Raw genomic sequence first — 15,676 nt, 5'->3', positions numbered from 1 at the left:
AGTGCACAGGCACAGTGTAGGGAAGGAGTGAGCGCAGATAGGCAGGCAGGTTAGCCGTTCAATCATTTCCAGGCAAAATTAAATGATTCAACGCGCTTATTACAGTACCAGATTTTTTTCTAATTTTGTCAGAGCATTGGATTTATTGATTGCTGTCGGGATGTAAATAGAATTTCAACAAATATAGAAAAAAATGCTTCTTAAAAAATCAGACTAGCTTTAAATAATATTTTAAATATAATAATAATATCAATCGCCTATAACTGATGAGGCTAATTCAGTTTGGACAAAACGGACAAAACGGTTATAACAACCTTCTCCCAATTACCACTATTATCAAATTAGTTTGTACACGCCCCAACATCCATCCGTCCACCATATGTCATGAAAACTGATGAGTGAAACCAGAAAAACAGCCTTTCATCAGAAACTGAGAATGAACTAGTTTCTTAGTTCTGAGTTCTCCTTGTTGATGCTGCAGCAAAGGCTTACACACGAAAGCCACCCACTAGTCCTCATTCTTAACATCAACATATGGTAAAAAAACAAGGGCCTCGGGCATTTCCTATTGGTTGCTGGCTTCATTGACATCATTTCACTCTCTTGATGCCAGTAGCCCACATGCTGGAGTTTTGGGCTGTAATCACTTGGATGATCTGGAGGCTTGATGTTTGCAGACTCATGTAGCCTAACACCGTGACACCCTGTTTTCCCAGAAATGAGTTTCATTCCTAAACAAGTTTACCAGAGGAGCAAAGCTGGCTTCGTTTGTTTATACCAGGGTTTATTTATTAGGGTTAGAATGAACCGCTCAGAAGGGTAAACAGATTGTTTTTATTCGTTCCCCTTCTAATGAAGTACATTATTGTTAGAAAAATGCACATAAGGCAAAACATGACCTTCATCAATCATCATCAGTGGTGGTTATGGTCCTCTGCCTAATGAATTTACGGTTGCAAAATTGCCCAAAATGGATTATATAATAAATCTGTCCTGAAAACAAGACTCATTAGTAATTTATTATTTATGTATCGTTGAAATGTAGTTCAATGGGATGAATATTGGTGATTGGATATGCAAATTCTACATCTCATAGAGCATAGAAAGCTTTATGAGACAAGGCTTTCAGAAGTTATTAATATGTTGAGTGGCCTCGGCTCTTTTTAGAGACTGAAGAGAGTCATTTTGCCAAGGTGTTCATCATTCTCTCTGCTTCTCCTTTAATAAATCACTCTACACTTGAGCACTACCATTCTTGATCTCGGCTTTTGTCTTTCATTCATGCTCTCTTCACTTTACATTGCTTCAGCCCTTCTGCTCTTCACTCTCCCTGCGAGTTGCTAGCTGTGTGCCCTGACCGTGCCGGGGCCCCCGCGGCAGTGGGGCTACAGACAGATGGCAGCACAGTTGTAAAGCCAGGGGGTAAAGTGAGAAGGTTAGCTGGCGTGGCAGCGGGTAAGGAGTTGGTCTGCTCAAGGGCACACTGTCAGTTGCCCGGGTGGAGGGAGCAGGGTGGCTTTAGTGAGGAACCGAGGCACTTTGGGCTATGCAGAAACGGTGGGATGAAGGGGCGGCCTGTTATTTATAGAATGAATAAGACCACACACACAGTGTTTAGCAGGAAAGGTTGCACAGTGAGATTTATTATTTGCTATTAGCCACAGGTTTGGTTCAGAGGTGCCTGCAGCAGGTACAGTATAGTAACAAGAGTCTTCAGCCATGCTAGCCGCTGTGTGAGGCTATACTTAGACACAGCTGTGCTTTGGGCAAAATGCTAGCTAATGCTAATGACCTAATGACGAAGTAAAGGAATCATCAAAGTTATTACAGTTCACCCTGAGGGAATGACTGCTGACAGACCAACTAACTGAGCGGCTAACAGTCTGACATTGCCATCCTTGGAGCCTTGCCACTGGAATGGCTGTAAAATGAAACAGAAATTAACTTAACTGTGCAAGACAGTGCACCAGACTCCGCTCATTTTAAGCTATAAATACTATGTAATAATAATAGTAGTAAGATAGTATTTTCTGACAACCCTCCAAGGCCTTTTCAGTATTGCTATCTCAGAGATCAGAGTACTGATTGTGTTTGAGAGTTTTAAAGACCTGCTTTCAAAAAATGTGATAACACTTGAATGTTCAATGTACTTGTAATGCAGTCGAATGGTGCAAACACTATTGACAAACACTATTGACATAGTTTGTGTCCCAGTACACAAATACTGGAATGCTGTTTTATTCTGGTGTGTCTTTTACAGAAAGAGCTGTAAATACACAAACGGACTCATTAGATTTGTCTTTCATGTATTTCACAGAGCAAGGCTATGCCATTACTATTGTCCTATCCCTCAGAGCGAATCCCTTTCAATAGCTGTTATATTCATTCCTCACTCATTCTTTAACTTGTTGACTGTCGGGGTCGCAAAAGAGCAAGGAAATTGGGTGTTTGGCATTTCCTCAGTTACCTCAGTTAAAGTTACCTTTCATTTTTACTTTAGACTTCCTAATTTTAATGTAACATATTCACCTTGGTCTTCTAACTATAGGCACTTGGTAAAAGGATGATGGAAGAGATCTTATGCTGCTGAATGTGCTGACAAGCTGGTTAAGTAGGGTGTGGTCCCTGGTGGCACACTAACACACTCTGATGTAGTTTTCTTGCCAAGTCACATTATCATATTGCCTACTTCATTCCACTCTTAAATCATTTTGGAGTTCACACTGCACTAAGGCAGTATGGAGTACAGCATTCAAAGTTTATACAATATATGTGCTCGTTCATGAATTATGTAACGTTATCAAAAAGGAATTTAATCTAGTAACTTGCAATTGGAATTCCAGTGTGTTCAGACTTGTATGGAGAGGACTATGGGCATACAGCAAACGGCTATATTGGTCTACTGCGTCAGCATGACACTTGGATTTATTAAATCCTAGTAGCATTAGCATATTAATTAGAATAGCAAATAATTGCCACATGGTACATGTCATTCATGCTTATCTGACACAGATTTCAATACATCCTCATCCAGCGGATAAAAGAAATCTCCATGTACATGTATGTGTTTTTACCTAATTCCTGTGCTCCTGTCATTTTCTTTGAGCGTCCACCCCTTCTATGAAAAATGAAGAGTTACTTGATATGCATTATAAATAGCTGCTCCCTGATTGGACGAGCTCAGACTCTCCTGCAAGCTCTTCCGTATAGCAACAGCCCCCTCCCATCCCTCCTTATCACCGCTTCTCCCTGGAATCCCCTTTCTCTCCTCCCCCCCCCCCTCCCATCTCCTTCCCTTTTGAAAAAAAAAAAGAAAAACGCAGACAGATCTCGTCCTCCATGTGGCTCCAACCTAAACCCACAATGCACTGGGTGCTGCCACTGGCTTTAGATGTGGCAGGCAGTGTACTGTGTAAGGGGCTCCTCTGCTCTCCTTCTCTCCTCTAAGCTCCAGACTGACTTGCTCCTCCCGCTGGCTCCCACTGCTGCGGCAGCATCTGGATGTGGATGTGGTCGCCATGGCAACAGCAGTGGGCCTGACCCCACCTCCTCTACTCTCCCCTTTCTCTTTTCTCTCCACACACACACACACACACACACACACACACACACACACACACACTCTCTCTCTCTCCCTCTCACACAGACACACAATGCCTCTACCCCTCCTGCTCCCCCTCTCCTTCTCTTAAGCTTTTTTTTTTCTCTCTGCCCGACTGGGTGTGCGTTTCCTTCAAGCTTGACCTGGATTCTGCGATCTGCCGCGTCTGCCATGCTGCATGTGTGACAGTAGTGATGATGACACGGCGAGAGGGGTGTTCATGGTCAACTGACCTGTTTCATGGAACTTTAAGGGTCAAATGTTAAACTGGAAAATGACCTCCTTTCATCTCATCTATTCTCCTTTACTTCTTCGGTTTTCTGCCAATACTTTTCCTTTCCTCTCATCTGCTTGTGTCTCCCTCCCTGTTTTCCTCTTGCCACTGCCTTTTCTTTTCTCTCCTCTCCTTTCTTGGATCTCCTATCTCACTTCCTTTCCCTTTAGCCACCAGCTTTTCTTTTCTTTCATCTCCTGTTTCTTCTCTCCTCTTGTTTCCTTGTTTCTCCTCTCCTCTTCTCTCCTTCCCTAAGCACCACCACCATCATTCTCTTTCTATTCCCTACCCATGTGCTTCAGGACAGAAGCAAGGGGCTGCAAAAAAAACATGAAAAAACGTCAACTGTATTCTCCTTTCTCCATCACTGTGCTCCACATCACACCCTGAGCCAGTCTTCACCCCCCTACCCAATCCTCTCCTCCCCCAACCTCCCCCATCACAAATCCTTGCCTCCTCCTCAGCTGAATATTTGAACAAAGATATCAGCCTCCTGAAGGCAGATATCACGGAATTTGTGTCACACTGACGCATGTAGCTCTTAAATACATGGAAATATTGTACATTTTCTCTTTTTGGCACTCTTTGTGAGTCTGGCCCAGCAGCAATGTTCTCACATGGATCTGTAGACCCACACTATAAGATATGAGTCACAGCCGCCATTCATTGAAAAACATTCCTTTATAGAGAGAAAATGGTTCTCTGTGCTGGTAGGGGGACAGCTCATCTATAGTATAGATACATTACATGGAGTGCACTCATCACAGATCGCTGCATACCGGTACTTTTATTTGTTTTTATTTCTTTTATCTAAAACTTAGTTTGTATATGAAACAAAATATGCTGAATCTTACATGGATGTAGTTTTGTTTTAGTTATTTAGACTTTTATTTTTATTATTGTTTTTTTTTTTGGTGGTTTTCCTTTTTACATGCAAAAATCAGTTCACTTATTTTCTGATGTTTAAAGTATGTTTGGTTATTGCCTCCTTTGTGCTTGCTCCTCCTTTGTGCTCCTTTGTTGCTCCATTGTTGCTGCGTATTTATGCCAACCCCTGGAAGATCAGCAATCACTTTGTGGGAGCTATAAGTGGGACCAAAAATATATATAAAGTAACGTATGCATGCAAAACATAACATGAACATGTGGTTCAGTCATCCTCAGACATAAGCAGCATAGTAGACATTAACACACCCATAATGCATGGCTTTGAGGGATGAAATTATAAAAATATTCCGCTGCATGCAACTCATGATTTGTTTTGTGGCATTTTACAACATATTACAGAGACATTTACACCTCCTGAGAAATCTGATCACTTGGGAGACATGTTTCCTGTGAGCGCTAGGACAGAGAAAATATACATGTAGCAGAGGAGCATTATATTTGCAAAAAAAGAATGTTGACACAATAAAACAATGAGCCCAGTTTTACCAGACAGCCGAGTCTAATGCAGTATCTGGGAAAGCAGAGAGGCTGGCAAACCTGTTGGTCTCAGGGGAAATGGATCTTTTGTAGTGTAATGAGGCGGTCTGTGTGCTCGCAGGTTCCCTCCAAATTTGGAATGTGAGAGATATTTATTTTGATACGTGATGTATGGCTCGGAGGGAGGGGATTCGCAGGGAAGTAATAACTGGTAGGGAGTGTGCCTTGATCAAATTAGTCTTTCTAATTCAATCTGTTCACAGCACTTGGAGTCCATCATGGTTTATTCAGTAAGGTGAGCATATTAATTGTGCTCTGGTTTCTTTCCCTCCCTCTCTCTCTCCTCTCACCTACTTTTGCACGTTTGGTGATTTCTTTTTTTCTTCATCCCTGTCTCCCCACCTCCATACTCCCTTCCCCCTTGGTCCCCTCTTTCCCTGCTTTTGATTGTCCTCCTCTACAAACCCACTCCCACTCTTTCCTTACCTGTCTTTCATCTCACTCTTCTCTGGGATTATTTTACCCAACTCCTCTGTCACTGTAGTAGAGTTGATGGACCAGCAGAGGGTGCTGAGGACCGGTTGCCTGGTGTCAGGGGTCCACACTCCACCCATCCGACGTAACAGCAAGCTGGCCACGCTGGGGCGCATCTTCAAGCCCTGGAAGTGGAGGAAAAAGAAAAATGAGAAGCTAAAGCAAAGTTCCACAGGTACAGTGCTGGAGTGATGGTATCGGGTGGCTGTAGATGTTCACATCCACACACACACACACGAACACAGACATTCCAGCATTTGCTGAACACATGGCTAAATGTGATGCTCTTGCTGTAATGGAGAGTGCTCTCAAATCAAGGTGACATTAAAAATGAATGTCATTTAGGGAAGTGGTAACAGTTGGTCAAGTCAGAGGTCTGTTGCAGTGGATCTCAGTCCGTCCCCCCAGTGGCTGGATCTGCCTTTTCATGGGTTAATGTACCCATCAAATTATATCCATTAATACAATATATATATATATATATATATATATATATATATATATATATATATATATATATATATATATATATATATATATATATATATATATTGTATTAATGGATATATATATATATATATATATATATATTGTATTAATGGATGTGTGTATATATATATATATATATATATATATATATATATATCCATTAATACAATATATATATATATATATATATATATATATATATATATAACATTTCTATTCAAAGAAAAGTGTATTTTCACTTCTATCCCATAGTGCACAAGGTGAAAATAAGTCCTTAATTCAACCGAAAATAGATAGACAGACAGACAAGATCGATAGATATATACACACATATATTACATATACCCATATATACCTAATGACATTAGTAATGCTGTTAAAGATGTTTCATTGTAAATGCATAGATCAGACGTCTGAAAAGACAGAAATAGAGACGATTAAGCAATAGCAGGTACATCATCAATACTAGAAATTACTTTTTATTACTGGGAATAAATTCATATGAATGTCACATAGTTTTGTTTATCTTCAACACAAATATCATGACATACTTCTCCCCTCTTGTCCTCTCACAGATGTAGCATTATCCAGCAATCTTCTATGCCACGACCCGGGCTCCCCCACCCAGGGCTGCTGCTCAGACGGTGCAGTCCTGCTTGGAGGATTCGGGGGATCCTTGAACTCAAACCTCACAGTCAGCAGTGTGGAATACCTTGGTCCTGAGGAGGAGCTTCCCCCTCCAGGTAGAACAATCCCTCACTGTACTCAGACTCAACTAATCAATTGACATTGTAGAGCTGCAAAAAGTTGGCTGGGTGTCTTTTCCTCAGCTTTACGGTAGATCAATATGACAGAAAGAGATCGCTGTGAAACAAATCTCAATTACTGCTGTTTTACAGGTTGTTGATGCCATCATATAATATAATTATTAGTTTTGTGTATGTATCATCAAGTTAAGGTCTGAATTAATTGTGTACGCTTTTAATTTTTTATGTAATCCACAAAGCTCATGCTTGATGAAACTGAGACATTTGTGTGTGTACCTTTAGAGGGCAGCAAAGACAATTCAATAAGAGGTCTACAGTATGCATATTTGTATGTATAAAACCAGTACAATACAGTACATCTCAGTATAGTTGGACAATGTAGAAAATGTAAAACCCATGCAGCTTGGCAAAAATATTACAGCAAAATACATTTTACCTCAATTTTAAATGCTTTCATTACATACTCCAGTAGCTGCCCTTCTTCAGGACTGTGAACGGGTGGAGGAGAATGTACTAACACCGGAGGAGGAGGGAAGTGGGGAGGTGCACCCTGTCGGGGATTTACCTGAGGGGCTGCAGGATGTGGGCGAGCAGATGGAAGAAAGACCAGAGGAAGAGATTCCTCCAGGAACGTCCCCACCACAAGTACCTCCCAAACTTTTGCCCCAGCTGAGTACTGGAGATGGTGAGTGCTGTGAGGTTAAGGATAGGTCATTTGTATCTCATATAAGATGAATCTGGGAGTTTTTTAATTATAACAAATTTTATGGAGTAAAAAGTACAATAAGTTCCTAAATGTTTGTAGTGGCAACAGTTAGTGACCTGCTGTGATTTGAACCCAGGATGTCCTGTTTGCTGGACAGGCACTAGAACCAACTAATTAAACCACAGCATCTCCTAACAACTTACAAGTAAAACACATGCTGTATATATGCTGCAGATGGCATGTTGGAAAAGTAGTTTGCTCTTTAATTTCTTTGCAAGAAAACTTGAGGAGTTTGTTTCCCTGTCCTGTTCATGTTTTCTTCCAGATGTTCAATTCCCCTCTCATATTAAACAGATGTGCAAGTCAAGTCTACTGGGGAGTCTAATTTCCCTGAAAATAAAGATGTAAATGTGTTTCCCAAACTTCAGCTAAGTATCAATAAGATAAACTCTAGCCCCCATGTGCCTGCAGACAAATATAAGGGTAAGATAATGGAAGAAAAAAAGAAGAGAAATTCTGTTACCTCCAGTGTGTTTCTGCTCCCTTTCAGATTCAGGCCCTGTGTCGCTCCCTGCTCACCTGCCCAACTCCTACCTCCCCAAGGAGCCTCCACCCAGGGCCACAGAAAGCATGGTTTCAATGACCCTGCCGCTACGAGGGCACCTAACCAACACCTCAGGGTCCCCACATATAGGCAATATGATGCATCCTCCCATGCCCCCTAGCTGCATTATGGAGGAACTGCAGAGAGCCTTCGCTTCCAAGAACAGACAAGAGAGGTGAGTGCTCAGGTGTACCCCGTACATCTGTTTACATCAGCGCCCTCACTTGGAATTACTGAGTGGGTGAAAAACAACTATGTTGCTTTGGTCAGTCTTACTTGTGTTTTAATTAAGTTTTCTCACAAATCTCAAATCTCTGACAATACAACCATTCATTAAGATTTTCCCCTGAATGACACCTTTAACATTCTCCATATTTAAATCGATGTCATCAGATGTTATCCTCCCACGGCCCACATTATTCCTACCTTTTCCCTCCTCTCTTGTACCATCAGTGCCCGCGAAGGGTGTGAGCAGGCCTCACCCCAAAGGCTGTGGTGTTCAGATGGACGTCTCTCTCGCTCCTGCAGCTCTGAGAACCAACACACATCGTCTTTTGGGGGCAGCTGTGTGGGAGGTGGAGGATCCGACTGGCCCAAGAAGGAGGCGGAGGAGAATAAGGAGAACATGCGGCTGGACCAGTGCTTCTCCAACACCTCAGGCCTCCCCAACGACTTAGAAGGCTGGAATGACTCCGTCATCTCTGGTGGGTTGAAGAGCTTAGAAGTATGATTTACAATACAAAGCATTTTCAGGTTCACACATTTGTTTTTGTTTTGACTCAGTGCCGTACATATTGGATTTAAAATGAAACAATGACTATGTGGTTAAAGTGTTGACTCTCACTCAAATTTGAATGTGATCACAGATCTGGGAGAGCAGTGATGGAAACATAGCTCTGTCATTGTCTTACTGTCTTGTCGTGAGACCAACCAGTACTCATATCTGGATTCTGCCTGGCCCCCAGCTTGCTGTTGCGTAAATCCTTTTGTGGAATTCAATTAAAACAAACATTTGCACAATTTAAAGCTGCACTAATTATTGATTATACATCAACAATGGGTGCAATACTACGCTATGCGTAATAGGAAAGGGGTCGCTCGTAGTGAAAAACCCACACAGAATTATCACCTGAATATTTTAGCGTCTTTCGTCTCGTTGTTTTGGTTTTAAGTTCCGCAACTGTATTGTTTTCCTCACCGCTACCATCTGTGTCACTTCTAACCACAGCCGCCAGGAGAATTCATCACAAAAGCTCTGATAAATCAGCTACGCTACCACAGGTGGCCCGATACACACCTCCACCTAAATGTTTATGTTGCTCTGTAGCTGCTGTGGGTGTAAATAGGCAACTGATGCTTACAATTTCACCCTAACAACTTTATAAAGTGGCTAACAGAATCAATAATGCAGATTTTTGACACATTAATACACTTAAATTGAATAATATTGGTTGAAATTCATATTTCTGACTTTATTTTGGTATCTCTACAAAAGAGGTTCCCCCATAATGCCCCACGGTCCTTAGTATTTCAGCTGATACTGTGCTTGCAACTTGTTTGGGACAGTAGCCTGGCTAGGGCAGTTGGCAATCTAGCCATGGCAGTTACATATAAAGGGACTACGAGTCATTCAGTGTTTCATTTCAAATTCAATTTGCTGCAGTACAGAGCAAAAATAACAGAAAACACATGAATAACAATCACTTGATGTGGATATTTGCTGAGATTAAGTAGTCATCGTCATTTTTAGGCTTAATTCATTTACAGAATGATTTTCCAAATTGTTAAAATGCATAAATAAACATTGTGATTCTTACAAAGAGGCTATAAAAATAATCAGTTAAGAGTTTCCTGTGTGTTAATGCGTGTATGCATGGTTGCAGGTACTCTTCCTCGCAGGCTAAGGAAGGAGTTGCTGACTGTCAAACTACGAAACAGGCCCAGCAAGCAGGAGTTGGAAGACAGAAATATCTTCCCTGTCAGGAGTGACCAGGAACGCCAGGAAATTCGCCAGCAGATTGAGATGAAACTTGCCAAGTAAGAAATTAAATCTTCCCTCCATTGCTATCTGAGTACAGTATTAGTGTTGTTGTTGTAAATATGAAATGTTTTAATGATATCAGTAACAGAATTTCACTTTCTCCCTGCTTAAATGTCCCCTAATACTACTCTGCAGTTAGGTAATGACTTCCATGTTATTCGTGGTGCAACAATGCAAGCCCATGACAGATCTGGGCAATGCTTTTTGCAGGATAAACCTGTAGGATTAATTGCTTCAGTTACATAACACCCAACAGTAGGAGGATGAGGTGAGATAAAAAATGTCATCTGAAAGGATTATCCAATTGTTTTGATTTATGTTGTGTAATCTGCTCCTGCTTAGAGGAGACTGTTTGGGTGTAACACTATTTACACAGTCCTCGTATTGTATTCCAGAATAGCACCAAACCACTAAACTGAGAGGATTCCCGATGTGGGGAAATGGAAGGTCTATTTAAAGAACTCCTTTCGAGAAACAAACGTACACGTGTTGAGTCAACTTCTGGATGCTTTCAAAAGTAACAACAGGTGTTTCTGTGGCGCAACGAGAACAGACAGATGCTGCTTCCAGGAAATTACCCTGTGCAAGACGCACCGCTGATGTTTGTGCCTGTGCTCCCCTGCCAGGACATTAATAGAACGACTGGCTTTTATAATATATACAACTGAAAAACCTAATGTGCGAAGACTGACAGCGGCAGTGTTGTGTGTGAATGTGTCACAAGACCCAAGTTCTTTAGCACCAGCATATCAAACAGAGGCACACCGCCACGTTACATAACCTGCTGTGCAATAATTTGCAGCCAGGCACAGAGTGCCACCCACACTTTGTACAGATCCAAGATCTACCAACCGTCTGTGAGACGACTAAGAATACTGCCTCCCTGATCTTTTCTTAGATTCACTGGAAGAACATATTGTGTTATCATTTGTGAAATGTATAGGTGTTTCATAGGCAAACGGCTCATACAAAAGGTGAGGACGGAGCACGACTGTAGCTTGCATAAGAGCCAGCCGGGGTCAGTGATTTTGAAGACGGGGAGGTTTTTATTTGCCGCACATCAGTGAGAGAAGCTGCTTGTTACATAAAGCGTCAGATTCAATTGCTCTTAAATCCATAGTTGTAATTTATAGCTGTTAAAATAAAAATAATACAGACTAAATTAAATGAATGATCCCAGGGGGGATTAACGTTGATTCTCAAAGCAGATTTGTGTGCTTCATGCTGACATCGCTGTAAAAAACGGTATATATACGTACGTGCAAAAGGCTTCTGGCAGCTGTTCAAGTTTGCTTCTTTGTCTGGAGATATTATCTGTAAATCTAGAGGCTCTAAATAGCGTAAATACGATTCCTTCACCTACAGTGCCGAGCATGAGCAACAAAATGCATTTTCAACCTGCAGTACAGTATATGCATACATTGTAAGCATAATGCACCATTTTGGAAGGAAATCCTGGCTAAATATAGCTCAAAATGCTAAAGAGGAGAAAAAAAAGCAAATTTCCCCTGGGCATTCATACTAAATGACAAAACAATCCATCACACACTATACTCTGGATTTCTCTGGGTGACTCCCACCCAGATTCAATCTGTTGTTTTTCCCATCCTATCTGCAGCCCACAATGTAAACCTACTGTTACATTTGCTGCCGATCAAGCAGAAAATGCCGTCAGGCGGTACGGTGGATAATGACATCTTGTCTGTCCATTGTGTCAGTGATAGATGACCTTTCTATCTTTAGAGACTCCCCGCCTGGCACTTGTGCTGCAGCCGCACTCCGTTGTTTCTAATCTTAGCTCCTGACACTGTTCAATAATGCATCTCCCCATGCACTCCCTTCTCTCCACAAATGTGTTGATGGGGAGTTATATCAGCAGAAATAATAGAGGGGAGGAGCAGGTGGGGATTAGCTACTGTACTAAAAGGAAGAAAGCTGGGAACGGCCAATTGTATCTCCTTGCACAGTTGGCAGCTGAAATAAAAGAACAGACTGAAAGCCTCTGCCACCCACTCGTTGCTTTTTTTATTCCTTTGTTTAGATTTTTTATTCCTCCCTTGGCTGACATCGTTGGACTTTCTATTCCAGCTCGTTTTGTTGCAGAACATCCTGAGTGGGAAATGGAAACCCTCGTGTCGACAGGCGTTTATGCGTCATCGTGGTATTCTGGGGATACCTTTCAAAATCATACTTATGACATCGTATCCTGAGCACGGCTGTAGAAAGCAGAGAGTGAAGCAAAGTCCATCCGCTGTAGTGATAATCTCCGTTATCCCAAATAAACCATCTTCTGTCACCTGAGAGCAGAAGAGTAGTACGGTTTTGTGATTCATCTGAATTTGTTACCAAAATAGTGTTTCATATTGACAGCAATCCCTGATTTATTCAGCCCACCAGCAAGGAAAATGTTCTGTTGCTAAAAATAGCCACAGACTCCGTGTGCAGTAGTGAAATCCCCATTAGTGTGTTGCTAGGGAGAAGTGAGAATTTCTGCAGGAAGATTCTATTGTCTCAAGGATACCAAGTGTTGTTGCTAAGCAACTCGACGGCCAGGTCAATAATACAGTGGATGGTCGTATTCGCCGGGGCTTTAGAAGTGATTTTCTGTTTCATCTGCTTGAAATGTAATACTGTTAAGTGCTCTGGGAAGACTTTGTCTCTCTGTTTGTTTATAAAAGATTCACAAAAGAGCCATTGTGTTGGACTGTTCCCCACCGTGTAAGATTTTAGGATTGTATTGTAAAACTGATTTGATCAAAAAGCACTTGGATAAAAAGGGGGAACCTAACAGAGGATTTGAAAGCAAATGGGAAGAAATGGATCAATCGCCTACATAGCGATTGTGTGCAAAACACTGAAATTGTTCTAGACCACCTTCTTATGTTTGTGTTCCATATTTAATCTATTTAAACTATTGCATTGTTCCTTTTGCTATTACGGGATGTCTAGTCATGCATGTTAATTAACACCAACCAGATTGCTTTGTTGCACTCATCACTGTATAGATATCTACAAGTGTGATTTTGTGTCTGTGCAGTCAGCTTTTCTTTCCTCTGTCAATGCTGTGATGTAGAAAACAAATCTAAATCGCATAATGCGGTTTAGTCCTGATGCCTTTTTTCTATTTTGATGGCAGCATCTGCTCTTTGGTTTTAAGTCCCATGCACTTAAATAGTATTAACAGAGTTTAGATGACTATAATGATTTTCATATTCTGTGCACGTGTAGCCAGGTACACACAGCACACACACGTGTTTGGCCGTTTACTTTGTGGGTGTCCAGGTCTCAGTCTGTGTGACCTAACTTTGATCTTTTACAGGACAGAACTATAAAGTGCCCAGTGTTATCTTGGGTGAGGGTATAAAGAGAGTCCTGCTGCGTGGCGGCATTCTGCCCTCTCTGTCCTTTCCACCTCTAGAGGTGTGGGGTGTGCCACATGCCGTCTGGGGCTGAGCCCTGTTGTGCAGCTTACATTTATTATTTATGCAAAGCATGAATAGTTCACACACACACAAACAGGGGACTCATTGGGGAAACATTGGATTTTGGAGACCTTTTGGATGCTTTGATGGTGAGGGAACGTGACAACTTGAAATGAATGTACTACTGTATGATCTGAACGTGGGAGCAAAAGGAGAGATTTGAATTGGATCAGAACATAAAATAGGCTTCAGTAACTGTAATCTATCAAGTATTTTGTTTTGATTTTATTTTACTTCCTTTCAAAAAAAAATACGTCTTTTACGTTACTAAAAATACAATTACCTCGTGCAACGTGAGTAAAATGACTGTGCCAGTAGCCCGGTGTACACCACGACAAGGTTGGGGATGCCGTGAGTGGGAGCCTGTTAGGCTCCGCCTCCTAGAAATTATGCATGCAGTAACCGGGGAAACTAGGGTAGTCGCGCCCGTGCAGCCCATCACGACCCATTTCAAAAGCGCTCGTATTGCTGTTGTCGGAGAGTACAGAGGAGCGCCTAAGCTGCTGCGGCGGTGTACAGTCAACGCAATACGGCAGCCTTGCACCTGAGATGCAACACTTTGAAATCGGAGAATAATTCGGTGGAATATTCTCAAACAAGAGAATTGCGCCTCTTCGACTATTCCAGATGTGGGGAGCGCCTCTGCCCAAGCATCACAGCCGTGGTTTGGATGCGAGATGGAGACATAGGGGATTCCTCTCGAGAACGCGCACAGTGAAGAAACTGCAGCCGGTTTAAAGGAGGATAGGACGGGGGCGGCTCGGGTCGAAATGGTTCAAAACGTGGTTTTGGTGTTTCTCCGCAGGAGGCTGAGCCAGAGACCCAATGTGGAGGAGCTGGAGAGTCGGAACATACTGAAACGTAAGTTTAAACACTTCCGTTGCTGTCTCCAAACTACCGTCTCTTCACACAAATACAAGTCTTTACTATTTTAAATGAATATGTGAAAAAAAACAACCTGATCGAAAACACTTAAACCAGGACAAGATGATGCATTAATGATAAGAGATTGCACAGTGCAGTATATTATTCAGGAGCAAAAGAACGTGTGAATGAACCTTGTTGGTAGGAACTGAATGTATACAATATATATATATATATATATATATATATATATATATATATATATATATATATATATATATAATTTTATTTTTTATTTAATTTAATTTGAATTTAATTGCTTTTTTTAATGCTCACTTGCCAAGTGTGAATTTCTAATTTTGTTTTTTTCTCCTTTACTCAGAGAGAAACGACCAGACGGAGCAAGAGGAGAGGAGGGAGATCAAACAGCGGCTAAACAGAAAGGTACAACTTTGTGTGATTATGTATTTTACATTTATTTAAAGACATTTGTTTCTGATAACTAACACCAAAACAAGATCAACCAAATGAACACAGTTTTCAATGAAGCACATGGGAGACTTTCATAGCAGTCAACTATAAATGTTTGCCCCATCTCTCGTATTCCAGCTCAACCAGCGGCCCACGGTAGACGAACTACGAGACAGAAAGATTCTGATCCGCTTCAGTGACTATGTGGAGGTGGCCAAAGCTCAGGACTATGACAGGAGAGCAGACAAGCCCTGGACCCGGCTCTCGGCAGCAGACAAGGTGTGTGTTTGGGTGGAACACAGAGAGAGATGAGTCATATTTGACAGTAAAGACAAAACAGCCTTTTATGTCAACCCTTATGACCTGCCGCTGATCACTTGGACTTATGACCAAAGCAAGTTCAGCACTCAGGATAAAC

At 41.6% G+C, this 15,676-nt stretch overlaps 1 protein-coding gene across 3 annotated transcripts in view; it reads left to right on the top strand.

Moving 5' to 3' along the window:
- phactr3a (phosphatase and actin regulator 3a) overlaps window positions 1–15,676 on the top strand; it is a 33,921-nt gene that overhangs the window by 16,872 nt on the left and 1,373 nt on the right. The window contains exons 2-10 of one of the 3 annotated variants that reach the window (XM_068733306.1): window positions 5,848–6,009; window positions 6,899–7,066; window positions 7,560–7,775; window positions 8,347–8,575; window positions 8,854–9,104; window positions 10,284–10,437; window positions 14,729–14,784; window positions 15,170–15,231; window positions 15,397–15,537. In XM_068733306.1, the coding sequence (XP_068589407.1) occupies window positions 5,848–6,009; window positions 6,899–7,066; window positions 7,560–7,775; window positions 8,347–8,575; window positions 8,854–9,104; window positions 10,284–10,437; window positions 14,729–14,784; window positions 15,170–15,231; window positions 15,397–15,537 (1,439 nt within the window). Of the gene's footprint in view, window positions 1–5,844; window positions 6,010–6,898; window positions 7,067–7,559; window positions 7,776–8,346; window positions 8,576–8,853; window positions 9,105–10,283; window positions 10,438–14,728; window positions 14,785–15,169; window positions 15,232–15,396; window positions 15,538–15,676 lie in introns of all 3 variants that reach the window. The other 2 variants (XM_068733305.1, XM_068733304.1) reach the window with 2 other exon arrangements.

Source organism: Cebidichthys violaceus, unplaced genomic scaffold (genome assembly GCF_023349555.1).
Source record: "Cebidichthys violaceus isolate CVI_PGR_0920_01 unplaced genomic scaffold, fCebVio1.0.p SCAF_6, whole genome shotgun sequence".
Classification (NCBI taxonomy): domain Eukaryota; kingdom Metazoa; phylum Chordata; class Actinopteri; order Perciformes; family Stichaeidae; genus Cebidichthys; species Cebidichthys violaceus.
This window is presented reverse-complemented; position numbering and strand designations above follow the sequence as displayed.